The sequence below is a fragment of the Taudactylus pleione genome, unplaced genomic scaffold, assembly GCF_031769625.1.
Source record: "Taudactylus pleione unplaced genomic scaffold, aTauple2 ptg000017l, whole genome shotgun sequence".
NCBI lineage: Eukaryota > Metazoa > Chordata > Amphibia > Anura > Myobatrachidae > Taudactylus > Taudactylus pleione.
The window spans coordinates 7,291,562-7,305,666 of record NW_028284419.1 but is presented as its reverse complement, the minus strand read 5'-3'; the positions used below and the strand labels follow the sequence as shown (position 1 = coordinate 7,305,666).

At 45.1% G+C, this 14,105-nt stretch overlaps 1 protein-coding gene across 1 annotated transcript in view; it reads left to right on the top strand.

Annotated features, from left to right (window-relative positions):
- Positions 1-14,105, top strand: part of LOC148540775 (flavin-containing monooxygenase 3-like) — a 133,323-nt gene that overhangs the window by 71,314 nt on the left and 47,904 nt on the right. Inside the window, exon 3 of the mRNA XM_088482011.1 lies at positions 11,098-11,286. Within this exon, the coding sequence (XP_088338137.1) occupies positions 11,098-11,286 (189 nt within the window). The remainder of the gene's footprint in view (positions 1-11,097; positions 11,287-14,105) is intronic.

The window sequence follows — 14,105 nt, the reverse complement described above, 5'->3', positions numbered from 1 at the left end:
TTCTGTGTGTGTGTGTGTGTGTGTGTGTGTGCGTGCGTGCGTGTTAGGCTTAACCGCAGTAACGCGCAAGATACAGCCAGCAATGCAAGTTGCAAGCTAGTGCTGCCCGACTCCAGTCGTGCTAAAAAAAAATATCAATAATAGTGTCTTTTTTATTTTTCTGTGTGTGTGTGTGTGTGCGTGCGTGCGTGTTAGGCTTAACTGCAGTAACGCGCAAGATACAGCCAGCAATGCAAGTTGCAAGCTAGTGCTGCCCGACTCCAGTCGTGCTAAATAAAAAAAAATCAATAAAATTGTCTTTTAGATTTTTCTGTGTGTGTAAGTACATGCGTGTTAGGCTTCATCGCAGTACCGCACAAGATCCAGCCAGCAACGCAAATTGCAAGCTAGTGCTGCCCGACTCCAGTCATGCTGAAAAAAAATCAATAAAAGTGTCTTTTATATTGTTCTGTGTGTATGTGCGTGCATGTTAGGCTTAACCGCAGTACCGCACAAGATCCAGCCAGCAACGCAAATTGCAAGCTAGTGCTGCCCGTCTCCAGTCGTGCTAAAAATTAGGTGAAATGGAGCGATTGCGCAAAGTATGTTGGACTGGTGGATCAAGCCCTTGACTCACTTCACCTGGATTCCAGCGGAGACGAATAAATATTGTGTGAAGATGAGGATGTGCACACTGATGGGATGACAAGGATGAGGACAACGACAACTAGTAATGTAAAGCCAGTTTGTGTATGGGATCATTTTCATTTCCATGTCCATATCACATTGGCAGCTTGTTTTATGGGGGTCCAAACGAACCATTCATTTTAGCCACAATTGACAGTCCTTGTCACTGAAATGATTGGTTTGTTAAACTGTGAATGCCCTGTTTCGTATACAACATAAGGGTGGGTGGGAGGGCCCAAGGACTATTTAATCTTGCACCTTTTTCTTTTCCATTATGTGCTGGTTGGGGCATTGCTGCCTTACATTTTAAATTAATGTTATGGTTGGTTTAGGAACCAATTATTTGCTCTTTAATTAATTTATTATCAATTTTACAGCCAGGAGCTGCACCCAATGAATTGTTTTTTACTTTTTTAATTAAATTATTATTAATTATTAGCCTGGGGCTGCACCAATGAATTGTTTTTTAATTAATTTAACATGAATTTAACTGCCAGGGGCTGCACCAATGAATTTCTTTTTATTATTAATTATTCAACCCGGGGCTGCACCAATGAATAATTTTTTAATTTATTTATTATCAATTTTACAGCCAGGGGCTGCTACCAACTAGTATCAACTATCAATTCTTCAATCATCAAGGGTATCCCAACCATCATCTTTGCACAGTCCTCAACTCTATTAATAATTATATCAATCAGTTTTCAGCCAGCAAGCTAGATGCAACCTTTTGGCCCTTTAACTAATAAAAAAATCTATATTGTTAGCTATGAAGTGGTCAAAATTGACTGTAAATGACTGGAAATAAATGTTATTGAGGTTACTGTAGGAACAAAAAAAGGCCCATTTTATGTGATTTTAGCTGTTTTTTTTATTTTTGAAGAAAAAATCCATATCCAAAACCAAAACACGAAAACAAAACATGGAGGTGAGATTTTGGCAAAACCTATCCAGATCCAAAACCAGGGGAAATCCAGATCCAAAACCAAAACACGGGGGTCGGCGCACATCTCTAATATTGGCTATCTGGCTCTCACATGTTTTGGATATCCAATAAGATAAATCTGAATTAATACTAACTTGAGCTAATTTGGCAATAAAAAGTGAATAAAACCGAACCCACACATCTCTAATATATATATCTGCCAGACACCAAGTTTTATATTTATGTGTGTGTATGCGCATGAGTGTGTGTTTATGCATTGAGGAACAACACACTGAAAATGGTTTGAATGCATAAACTACTTGAGTTTATTTCATGCAAGAAACAGCAACTTTTCGGGTCTGCTCAGGACCTTTTATCAAGCTGAGCAGTCCTGAAACATTGGTGTTTCTTGCATCTCAGTTGTTCCGTCTAGAGAAGGTCCAGAAAATAGACAGTGATGCCCTAGCTATATTCACAGAAGCTGGCTTTGCTATACAAACAATTGACAACAATACATACAAGTGACTACAATACAATTACCTAAAATAATAGAACACATCAGTGAAGATGAAGTTATGTTGCCCCCTCCAAGGTTGGCTTCAGCTGCTAGTAGGGCCGATGCTAGGTGTCTCAGCACCCATGACTGTCCTGTGCTCCCTCTCCGCCCCCTCTCTCACTGTGCCATCCCCCTGAGCATAAAATAATAATGGCAGCAGAAGGATGGAGGGCAGGGATCTTCTCCAGCCAGACCCCAGCACCCCAGGGTGGCCTCACACGCAGAGCATGCCTGGAGCCATCCCTGGATGCTAGTAAGTAATGGATCACAGATGCCCTTCCAAAAATATGGTATGCTGGGTGTTGGGCTCCCGGCATAGATCTAATGACAGGCATCATTAGTAAGTTGCCGGGATTTGACAGGAAGCCGGCGGTCGACATTTCAACCGTCAAGCGCACCTACTGAATCAAGGGTGTATTGTTACTAATGTATGTGAAAAAAGTACCTCCAATTATTGTAAGGAAGAACATTCTGCAAAATTGCCCATAAGAACTGATCACAGCCCTAAAGACACACTCCATGACACACATACTCACCTGCTGCCACATCCCCTTCTCAACATAAGGTATCCTATAGAAGTACCTGAGAAAAAGATCCAATACTCACCTTTTGTCCCACGATGTTCTCCGCAGAAATCCAAGAAGGGCCACGACACACACTGTAAAAACACGCTTCAGCATGTTGTTACAGTACGCTAATGACAGCTCATGGAGAATGAGCTATCATTAGTGCCGGGCCGCAAGCCAATCAGCAGTGGCTTAACGTTAGTGGCCGCTCATTGGCTGGGACCCACATGGAGGAGCCTCTCATTTGCTAAGTCCACGTGGGTCCCAGCCAATGAGTGGCCGCTAATGTAAAGCCGGCGCTCCTTGGCTTGCGGCCCGGTATTAATGACAGCTCAATCCCATGAGCTGTAATTAGTGTACTGTAACAACATGCTGTAGCATATTGATACATTGTGTCCTGGGCCCTATTTGGGTTACTGCCGAGAACTTCATGGGACAAAAGTGAGCACTGGATCTTTTTTTATGAGTACTTCCATTGGATACATTACGCTGAGAAGGGGACGTGAACATTTGGCAGCAGGTGAGTATCTGTGAGTGTGTATGGATGTAATAAATATTTATTTTCACGGTGTCTGTGTCTTGTGTTTTTTACACTTTTCTTTAACTACACATACCAGCGGCCCCTTAATGCCCTGCATGCTGGTACTTGTGATTCTCCAAGTACCAGCATACGGAGGAGGTTTGCTGGGACCTGTAGTGCCACTGGAAAGACAATGTTGATAATACTATTTTTAACACTACATACACTATCAACCCACCACCCACCGCCCAGGGGTGGTGGGGATAGCACAGGGCTATCAGCCTAGGCCAGGGTTGCCCTGGAGAGGAGGACCCCTTCATTGGAGTGGTCCCCAACTCCCCAGAGATACTTGGCCTGGGCTGACTAGTGGTCAGGGCACGATGCTGCGGCTGGGAGCCTGGGGGAAAGGGCTCCCCTGGCTGTGGCATCAGCTCCCCACTAGAAAGGGTTCAGAGCTGGTTTTAAATATAGGGGTAACCTCACACTAATTTTTCTCCCTATATTTAAAACCATGTCGGGCCCTGCTGCCTGGTGCTGGTTCTTAAATTATGGTGGAATCCTACACATTTTGTTCCCTGTAATTTTAAGAACCAGGACTGGCTGGCAAGTCCGGGGCTGGTTAGTCTTTTGGGGGGGGCTATGTAATTTTTTTTTCAAACTTTTAACCTTTTTATATATTTACAGACAGAAACATTCATGGATCACAGTGATCTTTGTATGTTTCTTCCAAATTCGCAGATCACAGGCAGGTGTATTTATTTCAAGGGTTTGTACAGGAGAGTTTTCCCATCTCATGAGAGTTTAGAAACTCTCTGCTTGGTAAATTCCTGAATCCTATCTTCACTAGAGAAAAGGTTCTCAAGTTTTGCCGATGGTGAATTGAAGAGAGTTTGCCAACTCTCCAGTATTTTCCCGTAGCAAAGGAGATCTCTCTCCCGAGTTTGACATTAGTAAATTTGCGAGTGGGAAACAATGCCCAAACTCTCCAGAGTTTGCAAACTCTCCCAAACTCGATTCTTAGTAAATTTACCCCTTAGTGGTTGGACATGTGTAGTTGAGCTGGGCAGACGCCGAGGAGTGGAGGGTGGGGTGATGTGTCCATTGCCACTGAGTATCCACTGACAGAGTGTTGGGTACCACAGCAGAGCACCAGCAGTGTGTGCAGGAGATTTGAGGAGACAGCATGGCAGCACTGAGGGCTGCAGCAGGATCTGTGGAGGCTGTATGAGTTGAGCTGGGCAAGTGATCTGTCCCTATTGTAAGTGAGCTTGCACATAAAATAATATATATCTACCAGAGATTAGTGAAACACACACGCACACATGTACACACACACATATATATATATATATATATATATAAATAAATCTATATTAGAGATAAGCAGTCTGATTTTGACTCAGTTCTTTTCACAAAATTAGCTCAAATTAGGATTAGTTCGACTTTATCTTACTGGCTATCCAAAATATGTGAGAGCCAGATAGCCAATATGATGCCTTTTTTGAGATCTGAACATAATTGGCTAAAATTGAACCACTTATATGTTATATAATATATATAAATATTGGAGATGTGCACCCACCCCCGTGTTCTGGTTTTGGATCTGTATTTTTTTCTAAAAACTCTATAAAAACAGCTTAAATCACATAATTTGGGCCTGTTTTTCTTCCTACATTATTATTAACCACAATTACATTTATTTCCCATTTCCAGTCAGTTTTGACCACCTCACAGCTCACAATATTGTTTTCATCCAGTTTAGGCCAAAAGGTTGCACCGAGCTAGCTGGCTGACTTAAGCTAAGCGACAGCACTGGGTGTTACAAACATGTGGCAGTTCAGCTTCCAACATGGCACATTAGGAAACAGAGTGGCACTGCAGTGGCAGACAGTATGGCAGTTAAATACACTACTAAAACACTCTAAGAGTACGGCCTGCGGCATCACAGTACTTATGTTATGGATACACACTGGCATACGGCTTGAGACATCACAGTACTTGTGTTATGTAGAACACTAAGGGTACGGTCTGAGGTGTCATAGTACTTATGTTATGGATACACACTGGGGTACGGCCTGAGGCATCACAGTACTTGCGTTATGGATATACACTAAGGGTATGGTCTGCAGTGTCACAGTACTTATATGGATACATTGAGGTATGGCCTGGTATGGTCTGCAGCATCACAGTACTTGTGAAATTGGATGCACACTGGTGTATGGCCAGGCATGGCAACAGGGGGTGACTAAGGGAACACCAGTACCGGGCCCCAAGGTCCAGCTAAAAACCATAGCCACTGCCACCCAACCCCAGCTCCCTTGTAGCCTGGCTGGGCAGCACTGGGCTCTTCCAGGTGGCTAAGCTGTGGCCCGGGCATGACCTTTACATCTGCAATGTGGTGGCATGATGTCATTAGTCACGTGGCTGCATGTGTTCCCTGCCTGGGCAGAAGTGTATTGATCCCCGGCCGACCATCAGTTGGTAAGTAGTTGAGGCTGCTGTTAGGGCTGGGGACAGAAAAAGGTACAGGGGCGGAGGAAGGTGATGGGCTGGGGGAGGAAGGTGACGGGCTGAATACAGAGGAAGGTGATTGTGCCTGGTGATGGAGGAAGGTGAAGGAGGCTGGGGGCAGGTGACAGGCACTGGACGCTAAGGAAGGTGAAGTTTGCAGAGGAGGATGAAGGAGGCTGGGGCAAAGGAAGGTGATGGGGGCTTGGGGCAGAAGGTGACAGGTGTTGGAAACAGAGGAAGGTGATGGGGCAGAAGGTGACAGGGGTTGGAAGCAGAGGAAGGTGATGATGCCTGGGACGGAGGAAGGTGAAGGGGCAGAGGAAGATGAAGGGGGTTGGGGGCAGAGGAAGGTGATGTGGGCTGGGGGCAGAAGGTGATGGGCTGGACGCAGACAAAGGTGATGGTGCCTGGGGACAGAGGAATGTGAAGGGGGCAAAGGAAGATGAAGGAGGCTGGGGGCAGAGGAAGGTGCTGGGGCAGGTGACAGGGGTTGGAAACAGAGGAAGGTGATGATGCATGGTGATGAAGGAAGGTGAAGGGGGCAGAGGAACATGAAGGGGGCTGGGTGCAGAGGAAGGTGCTGGGAGGCTGGGGGCAGAAGGTGATACTGGCTGGGGACTGAGAATGGGGTCTGGAGATGTAGAAAGGTGTTGGGGGGCTTCTGGGCTGAGGATGGTGATGAGCGGCTGAATTTGAGGAAGGTGATGAGGGACTGATGACTGAGTATGGATGGCTGCAGACTCCATACTTCCTACCCCTGAGGCATCCACAGCACTGTGTGGTAAGTCATAGCATATTTTTACTTTATTTAAAGGTTGGCATATCTTTCAGTTAACATTATTATGCTTCACATATCACACATGAATGGGAGGGATGTATGGGATCAGGGTGGTGGTGAGAAGGTGGGGCCCCCAGAGACATCAGTGTACCGGGCCCCAGAGATTTCTGTTGCTGACCCTGGGTACAGCCTGCAGCATCACAGTACTTGTATGGATACACTGGAGTATGCCTGCAGTGTCACAGTACTTGTGTGTTAGGGATACACACTGAGGTACGGCCTGCATCATCACAGTACTTATATGAATACACTGGGGCAATGGTCGACAACCTTAAATGAAGTGTGAGCTACTTTAGTAAAATTAAACATCCTGAAGAGCTACTAAAATTGTAGAAAGAAAATCTGGCTAATAACCGAACAATTGAAGGTCATTTATGGAAATGTAAAAAAATGTTTCATAGAAAACAACAATGCATTACAGTGATATTGTTGTAGTTTGCAAATACAATTTAAGCACAGGCACAATTTACTGTTAATTACCGGATCCAAGGAGGTACGTGCAGTAGAGGAGAAATTTACTGTATCGCCAGGGCTGCTGTGTGATTTTCCAGCAGGGCTGGGGAGGAGTCACTCTCTCTGCCATAGCGTAGATGCCGTGTGTAGAACCACAAGGAAGCACAGCTGTGGCAATCACCTGATGTGCTTCCCTGTGGCTCCACCCATGGTGTCGACACCATGGGGGAAAACACATTAGAGGTCACTTCCTTCCAGTTTACTCGGCAGTACTGCAGCTAGATGAGCTACCAAAATTAGGATGGGAGCTACCAGAGACCACTGCACTGGGGTATGGCCTGCAGTGTCATAGTACTTGCATGGAAACACTGGGGTATGATCTGCAGTGTCACACTTGTGTTAGGGAGACACTGGGAGTACAGAACATAAAAACAATTAATTTTTAACCATTTTTTTTTTTCTACTTTTTTTATACTTTTCTTGACTTTTTTGAAGTCTTTTTTTTACTTATTTTACTTTTTGTACTTTTATTCTTTTCTTTTGTTTTTTTAACAGTGAAGCAGATGGACACCGGTCAGCTGCATTGGCAGCACTGGAGCAGATAGACACTGGCCATGTGCATCAGCAGCACTGGAGCAGATGGACACTAGACAGATGCATAGACAGCACTGGAGTAGATGGATACCAGACAGGTGCGCTGACAACACTGGAGTGGATGGACACTGAACAAGTGCATTGGCTACACTGGAGCGGATGGATACCGGACAGGAGCGTAGGCAGCACTGGAGTGGCTGGACACAAGACAAGTGTGTTGGCAGCACAGGAGTGGATGGACACCGCACTGAGCACAGGAGCAGCCACTGGAGTGTATGTGTATGGATGGAACACAGCAAAGCCCCTGGACAACACAGCACAGACCCTTAATGGCCATAGCCCCTGGATGGATATCACAGCCCCTGGATGGACTCAGCACAGCCCTTGGTTGGACCGCACAGCCACTGGATATACAGAACAGCCCCTGGATGGACACAGCACAGCCCCTGGATGGACAGCACAGTTATGATACAAGTTATAATACAAGAGCTGGCTAAAGTGCACTAAAAAAAAATAATAAATATTACTGTGTGCTGAAGATAATTGTGCTTTTAAAGTCTGAACTGCATGTACTGTGCCTTATCATTGGAGAGATGTAGCTCATGTAATTTCTGAATCAAGAAACATCAGCATTAGATGCTAACTTTTCCTATTGTGGATTTCCAATTGTGGATTTCAAGCACATGTAGGAAAGTGACCACCTATTAAGAGGGAATGGGTATGAAGTCCCAGTGGCTGAATAGCCACTGGTTCATATTCCAACACCAGCAGCCTGAAGGGAGAAGATCCTTACAGGCCAGGTATGTACCCTACACTTATCCCTCTCCCCCCCTAACCCTCCCTTAGTGTTGCCTAACCTTAACCTCCCCCTGGAGATGCCTAACCCTAACCCCCCCTACCGCACCATAAATCTAACCCTCCTGGGAGGGGGGCTAACCCTGACCTCCCCTGGGGGTGTCTAATCCTAACCTCCCCACTGTGGTGTCTAACCCTAACCCTCCCACCTGGAGGGCCTCCAAAAACCCCCCCAAAAAAAATTCTAACCCTAACCCTGCTATGCTCTATAAACCTCACCCTCCCACCCTGTGGCTAATGCTAAGGGCACCCCGGACTTACGTCCTTCGGGCTGGCATCCTTTGGCATTATGGCATCAGGATTAAGTTAGGCATCAGTATTTCTACACCTATCTTAAGTCCCTTGTTGGTATTGTGACCTATTAGAGTTTTCCCCAGAAGCCGAAGTCTGCATTACACTCCACAAACATCATTAGATTACTAGATGTCAAGATCAAACAGGTCAGTTCTATAACCTTCATTACCTTCACTTGCGCAGTAGGAATAGTGAGTTCCTGAGCACGAGTACACACTGGGCCTGATTCAGAGCCGGACGCAAGTGGCTGCTCATTCGCTCCGAGCAATGTTTGCCCAACTGTGCATGCGTACGGATCATAATACGCATGCGCGAACCAGTCATTGCGGCCGAAAATCGCTTGTTCGCTAAATTGCGAATGCCTGCTATTTTGAGTGACAGAATGAGGCGTTTGTGGGTGGCAACAGGGGAAGGTGCTTGAAAACGGGGAGTGGGGATCCGAACGCAGGCGTGCTTAAAGGTCAAAACGGGCGTTTTATGGGTGTGCATAATTAATACAGCAGCGTCATTGACCTCGTCACTGGGTTATTTTATAGTCAGAACTGCTCGCAAGATTGTGGTAGGAAAAACCAACCACAAGAATAGTGAGCAGTTCATACCCTGGTCGATGTACTCGATTAATCTAATAAATAGCGGACATGACGTAGGATGCGAGCGGCCAGGGGGCGTAGTTATCCAAAAAACGACCGTAAGTTTTGTTCGCTCGTTCAGACATAGAAGCGTGAACAGACCGCAAAGAGCGAACGGTTCATTTGAATAGCCACCCCCTTTTCCTGAATGACCGTCCGCAAATTGCGTCCGGCTCTGAATCAGGCCCTCTGTGCTCTGTGTTTAGCAGTATTACAGTGAGTGCTACAAGTGTATTAGCCTGGATATGGGATGCTTAAATCCTGCTTCAATCCTCTACAGACCACATTTCAAGTCACTAAGGGACTCTTTATCAAGACATACGATGGTGTACCAGTGTCTTCCTTAAATATGCAGGTACTTTCAGTGACATCATACCTGGAGGTGGTGTGTACCATAAAATGTCCTCAACATAATTAATTAAGGCGCATACATAAAAAAATTAAACATGACATAAAAGAGTGGAATTCTAGGTTTTCCGCTATTAATGGGCCTACCAACATTGCCGATGGGGCTCAGGAAGAGAATAGTGTTCATCTTCTGGTCCGCTACTTAGGAGTTTACTACGTCACTTCTGGTCCACCGGTTGCAGAGAATAAATATGGTAAACAAAATATGTGTCAAATAAAAATAACAATAATTAAACCCCCACAACATGAACAATAACACTTTATGAAGAATAGATTAATCTGCAGAAAGGGAAATAAAAAATGCGATGGAGACACGAAATACTAAATCAGAATGAATTTTAAACAACCAACCAACCAACAAAAACCATATACAAAATTGTACCAACATGCATGTGTATTTTTGGTCACAAAATATCCCATAATCACCCCTAGGCCTGTGTTTCTCATCCACACTCCTTACCAGCTCCCATTTATGGTAACATTACTTCTTTCAGACTATACTCACTCTTTGGAATTCCCCTACTCGAACAACAAGACATTGTCCTACCCTCAAAACCTTTAAGCTGTCCCTGAAATGAGCGGTTTGGTTTTGGCTTGGATGTCATCTTTCACTGACAAAGATGATGTTTTGTCCATGAAAGATTACATTTTGCCTCATTCTAAGATCCAAACTTAGTGGCAACATCCGTGCCAAAACCAAACCGTGCATTTGTACTGAAACTCCCCTCTTCAGGCAAGCTTTTTACATTGCTGAACCACTCTCTTAATCCTTTAGGCCAAGCCTGGACAACCTGTGACTCTCCAAGTAGTATGAAACTACAAATCCCATCACATCTTGTCAGAGCTTTCAAATGGAGAGCATGCTGGGGCTTTTAGTTCAATGAAAGCCGCAGATTGTTTATGCCATATGCTATTCTACCTGATTATAGCTATTCTGCACATCTTCCTAAATGTTCACTCATTCACTTTCTTTTCTTAGATAACCCTTTCACATGCTGTGTGACTGGATCACATAGATCCACAAAACACATTTCCCATTACATTCTGCCTGGACATATATGCAGAGTATGGCACTTCATGAGCCTAACCCATTGTACAAATAACATGTAAACTTACAAGCAGGGTCCTCTTACCTTTCTGTCTGTTAATACTAACCCCTGTTTTATTACTGTATTTATTCCTAATTGCTCCAAATTGTAAAGTGACCTGCAATAGGCTGTTGCTACATAAACAATTGTAAATGTAAAACAAAACAAATCTCACATTTCTATGTTCTAAATAGGATCATGCAGAAGATGGGAGGGCTAGTATCTACCGCTCTGTTTTCACCAATGCCTGCAAGGAAATGATGTGCTATCCGGACTTCCCGATACCTGATGAGTATCCTAACTTTATGCATAACACTGTGTTCTTGGAGTACTTGAACCTGTATGGCAAACATTTTGATCTGCTGAGACATATTATGTTTAAGGTAATAAACTAGTCTGTATTTAGTGTTATTGTTGTTGCTTTCATACAATTAATAATTATAAACAGTTTTATGGTTTTATGTCCTCATACACCATGTAGCGCAAGATGCCCGGGCTGATTGAGCCGCTCCGAGAGGTGTACAGACTGTATTTTTTTGTATAACTTTTGCATCTTATTCGCATCACAGATGCAGTGGCTGGCTGGCTGGCAACTTTCAGGATGGGGGGAAAACATAAGCAACTGGCCCAGGCTTTTCTAAGAAAGAATAGTATGACGTAAAACAATATCGATAGACACAGTATAAAAGTTATATACATTTACTGTATTTTATATATATATATATATATATATATATATATATTTTTATATATATATATATATATATATACTGTACAATTGCAAGCCCTGGCACTCCAAGATCCAAAGAATAATGCCCATCTCTGGAGCCCTCATGGTATATCACTGTCAAATAGAGGCGGCACTCAGAGACTTAAATACAAGTGAAGAAACCCTATGCCAGGGTGATTTATTTGCCAACGTTTCGGGGACTGAATCCCCTTCCTCAGGACAACAACAATAACATTACAAGTACAAGAAACAGTGTTTAAATAAACCATAAAGATGTCACTTACCCCCATATCCCCACTAGAACACACTGCCGCCAGGTCCCATCGGCTGTCATCTGCCCTCTGTGTCCTCTGGCTGCGGCGTCCCCTTCGAAGTGATGTCATCGGACTTAGCCCAGGGACCATGGCAACTGTAAGTAAAACCAAAATAAAGCATGTGAGACATTCATGTGCAAACTTGCTAAAAAGCCTACTGGCGATGAAACATCCGGCTGTGTTATATTCTAAAGCATGCCTCAAGTATTGCCTAATAAACAATATGCATGAATTAATTGTTTACACCATGTGAAACTGTGCAAAATTGTTTACATATATCAATAAAAGTTTATGTTTTAAAATTATGTATGAATGTGTAAAAAAAACTTTTAGTGAAAAGTTTTTATAAGGTAGGTTTTCACAGATGACAGCCGACGGGACCTGGCGGCAGTGTGTTTTAGTGAGGGATGGGGGTAAGTGACATCTTTATGGTTTATTTAAACACTGTTTCTTGCACTTGTAATGTTATTGTTGTTGTCCTGAGGAAGGGGATTGATTCCTTGAAACGTTGGCAAATAAATCATCCTGGCATAGGGTTTCTTCACTTGTGTTTAAGTCTCTGAGTGCCGCCTCTATTTGTCAGTGATTATATATATATATGATATAGATATAGATAGATATATAGTGTATATGTGTATAAAAATATACATTATATATTAATTTATGAATAATAATCTACATCCCACATTGCGCTCCCTTTCCTCATTCACATCCCACACTGTGCTCCCCTTCTCCAATCCACATCCCACACACTGCGCTCTCCTTCCCCTATCTACATCCCACACACTGTGATCCCCTTCTCCTATCCACATCCCACACACTGCGCTCTCCTTCCCCTATCTACATCCCACACACTGTGCTCCCCTTCCCCTATCTACATCTCACACACTGTGCTCCCCTTCCCCTATCTACATCCCACACACTGTGCTCCCCTTCCCCTATCTTCATCCCACACACTGTGCTCCCCTTCCCCTATCTACATCCCACACACTGTGCTCCCCTTCCCCTATCTACATCTCACACACTGTGCTCCCCTTCCCCTATCTACATCCCACACTCTGCTCCCCTTCCCCTATCTACATCCCACACACTGTGCTCCCCTTCCCCTATCTACATCCCACACACTGTGCCCCCCTTAACCTATCTACATCTTACACTGTGCTCCCCTTCCCCTATCTACATCCCACACACTGTGCTCCCCTTCCCCTATCTACATCCCACACACTGTGCTCCCCTTCCCCTATCTACATCCCACACACTGTGCTCCCCTTCCCCTATCTACATCCCACACACTGTGCTCCCCTTCCCCTATCTACATCCCACACACTGTGCTCCCCTTCCCCTATCTACATCCCACACACTGTGCTCCCCTTCCCCTATCTACATCCCACACACTGTGCTCCCCTTCCCCTATCTACATCCCACACACTGTGCTCCCCTTCCCCTATCTACATCCCACACAGAGCTCTCCTTCCCCTATTCACATCTCACACTGCGCTCTCTTTCCCCTATCTACATCCCACACACACTGGTCCCACTCTAGATTGTGCTTACTGCTCCCCTTACTTTAAATATAATGTCGCCGGCTAGAAAGGGAAAGTTGCCCTGGTGTGCTGCACTGCTGCTGGCTGCTGCTGGGTGGTACTGGTGGAGACATTGGCTGAGCACTGGGGTAGGGGGGGCTACCTTATGACTCCTTGGATGTCTCAATCAGTGATCCGAAGAGACAGTTTGCTCTTAGAGCCAAAAGCACTCCTGGGCTTGCAGCAACGAGACCCTACCGCAGGGTCTCGTCGCAAGCCCAATGGTCGCAATGGTCTTGACCATCGCGAACATCTTTTTGGCCGCTCGCATATGCTGTGGGTGGTCACCCACAGCTATGCGAGCTGCCTGGAGGCCACTCCAATTTTAGCGTGTGCTGGGCTGCTGTGATGAAAGAGGGGGCTGAGCAGTACCGGACCCGGGCCCCCGGGGGGCCCCTCCAGCAAGCCCGGGCCCAGTTAATTTGTACCCACTCCCCCCCTCTCAGCACCCCTGGGTATGTTAACCCTATCGGAATCTCGAGGACAGAGGGTGGAGGCGGAGCAGAGAGGAAGGCTGGTAGAGAGAACAGAGCGGCGACAAAAGCGGGACAGAGGATGGAGGATGGAGGATGGAG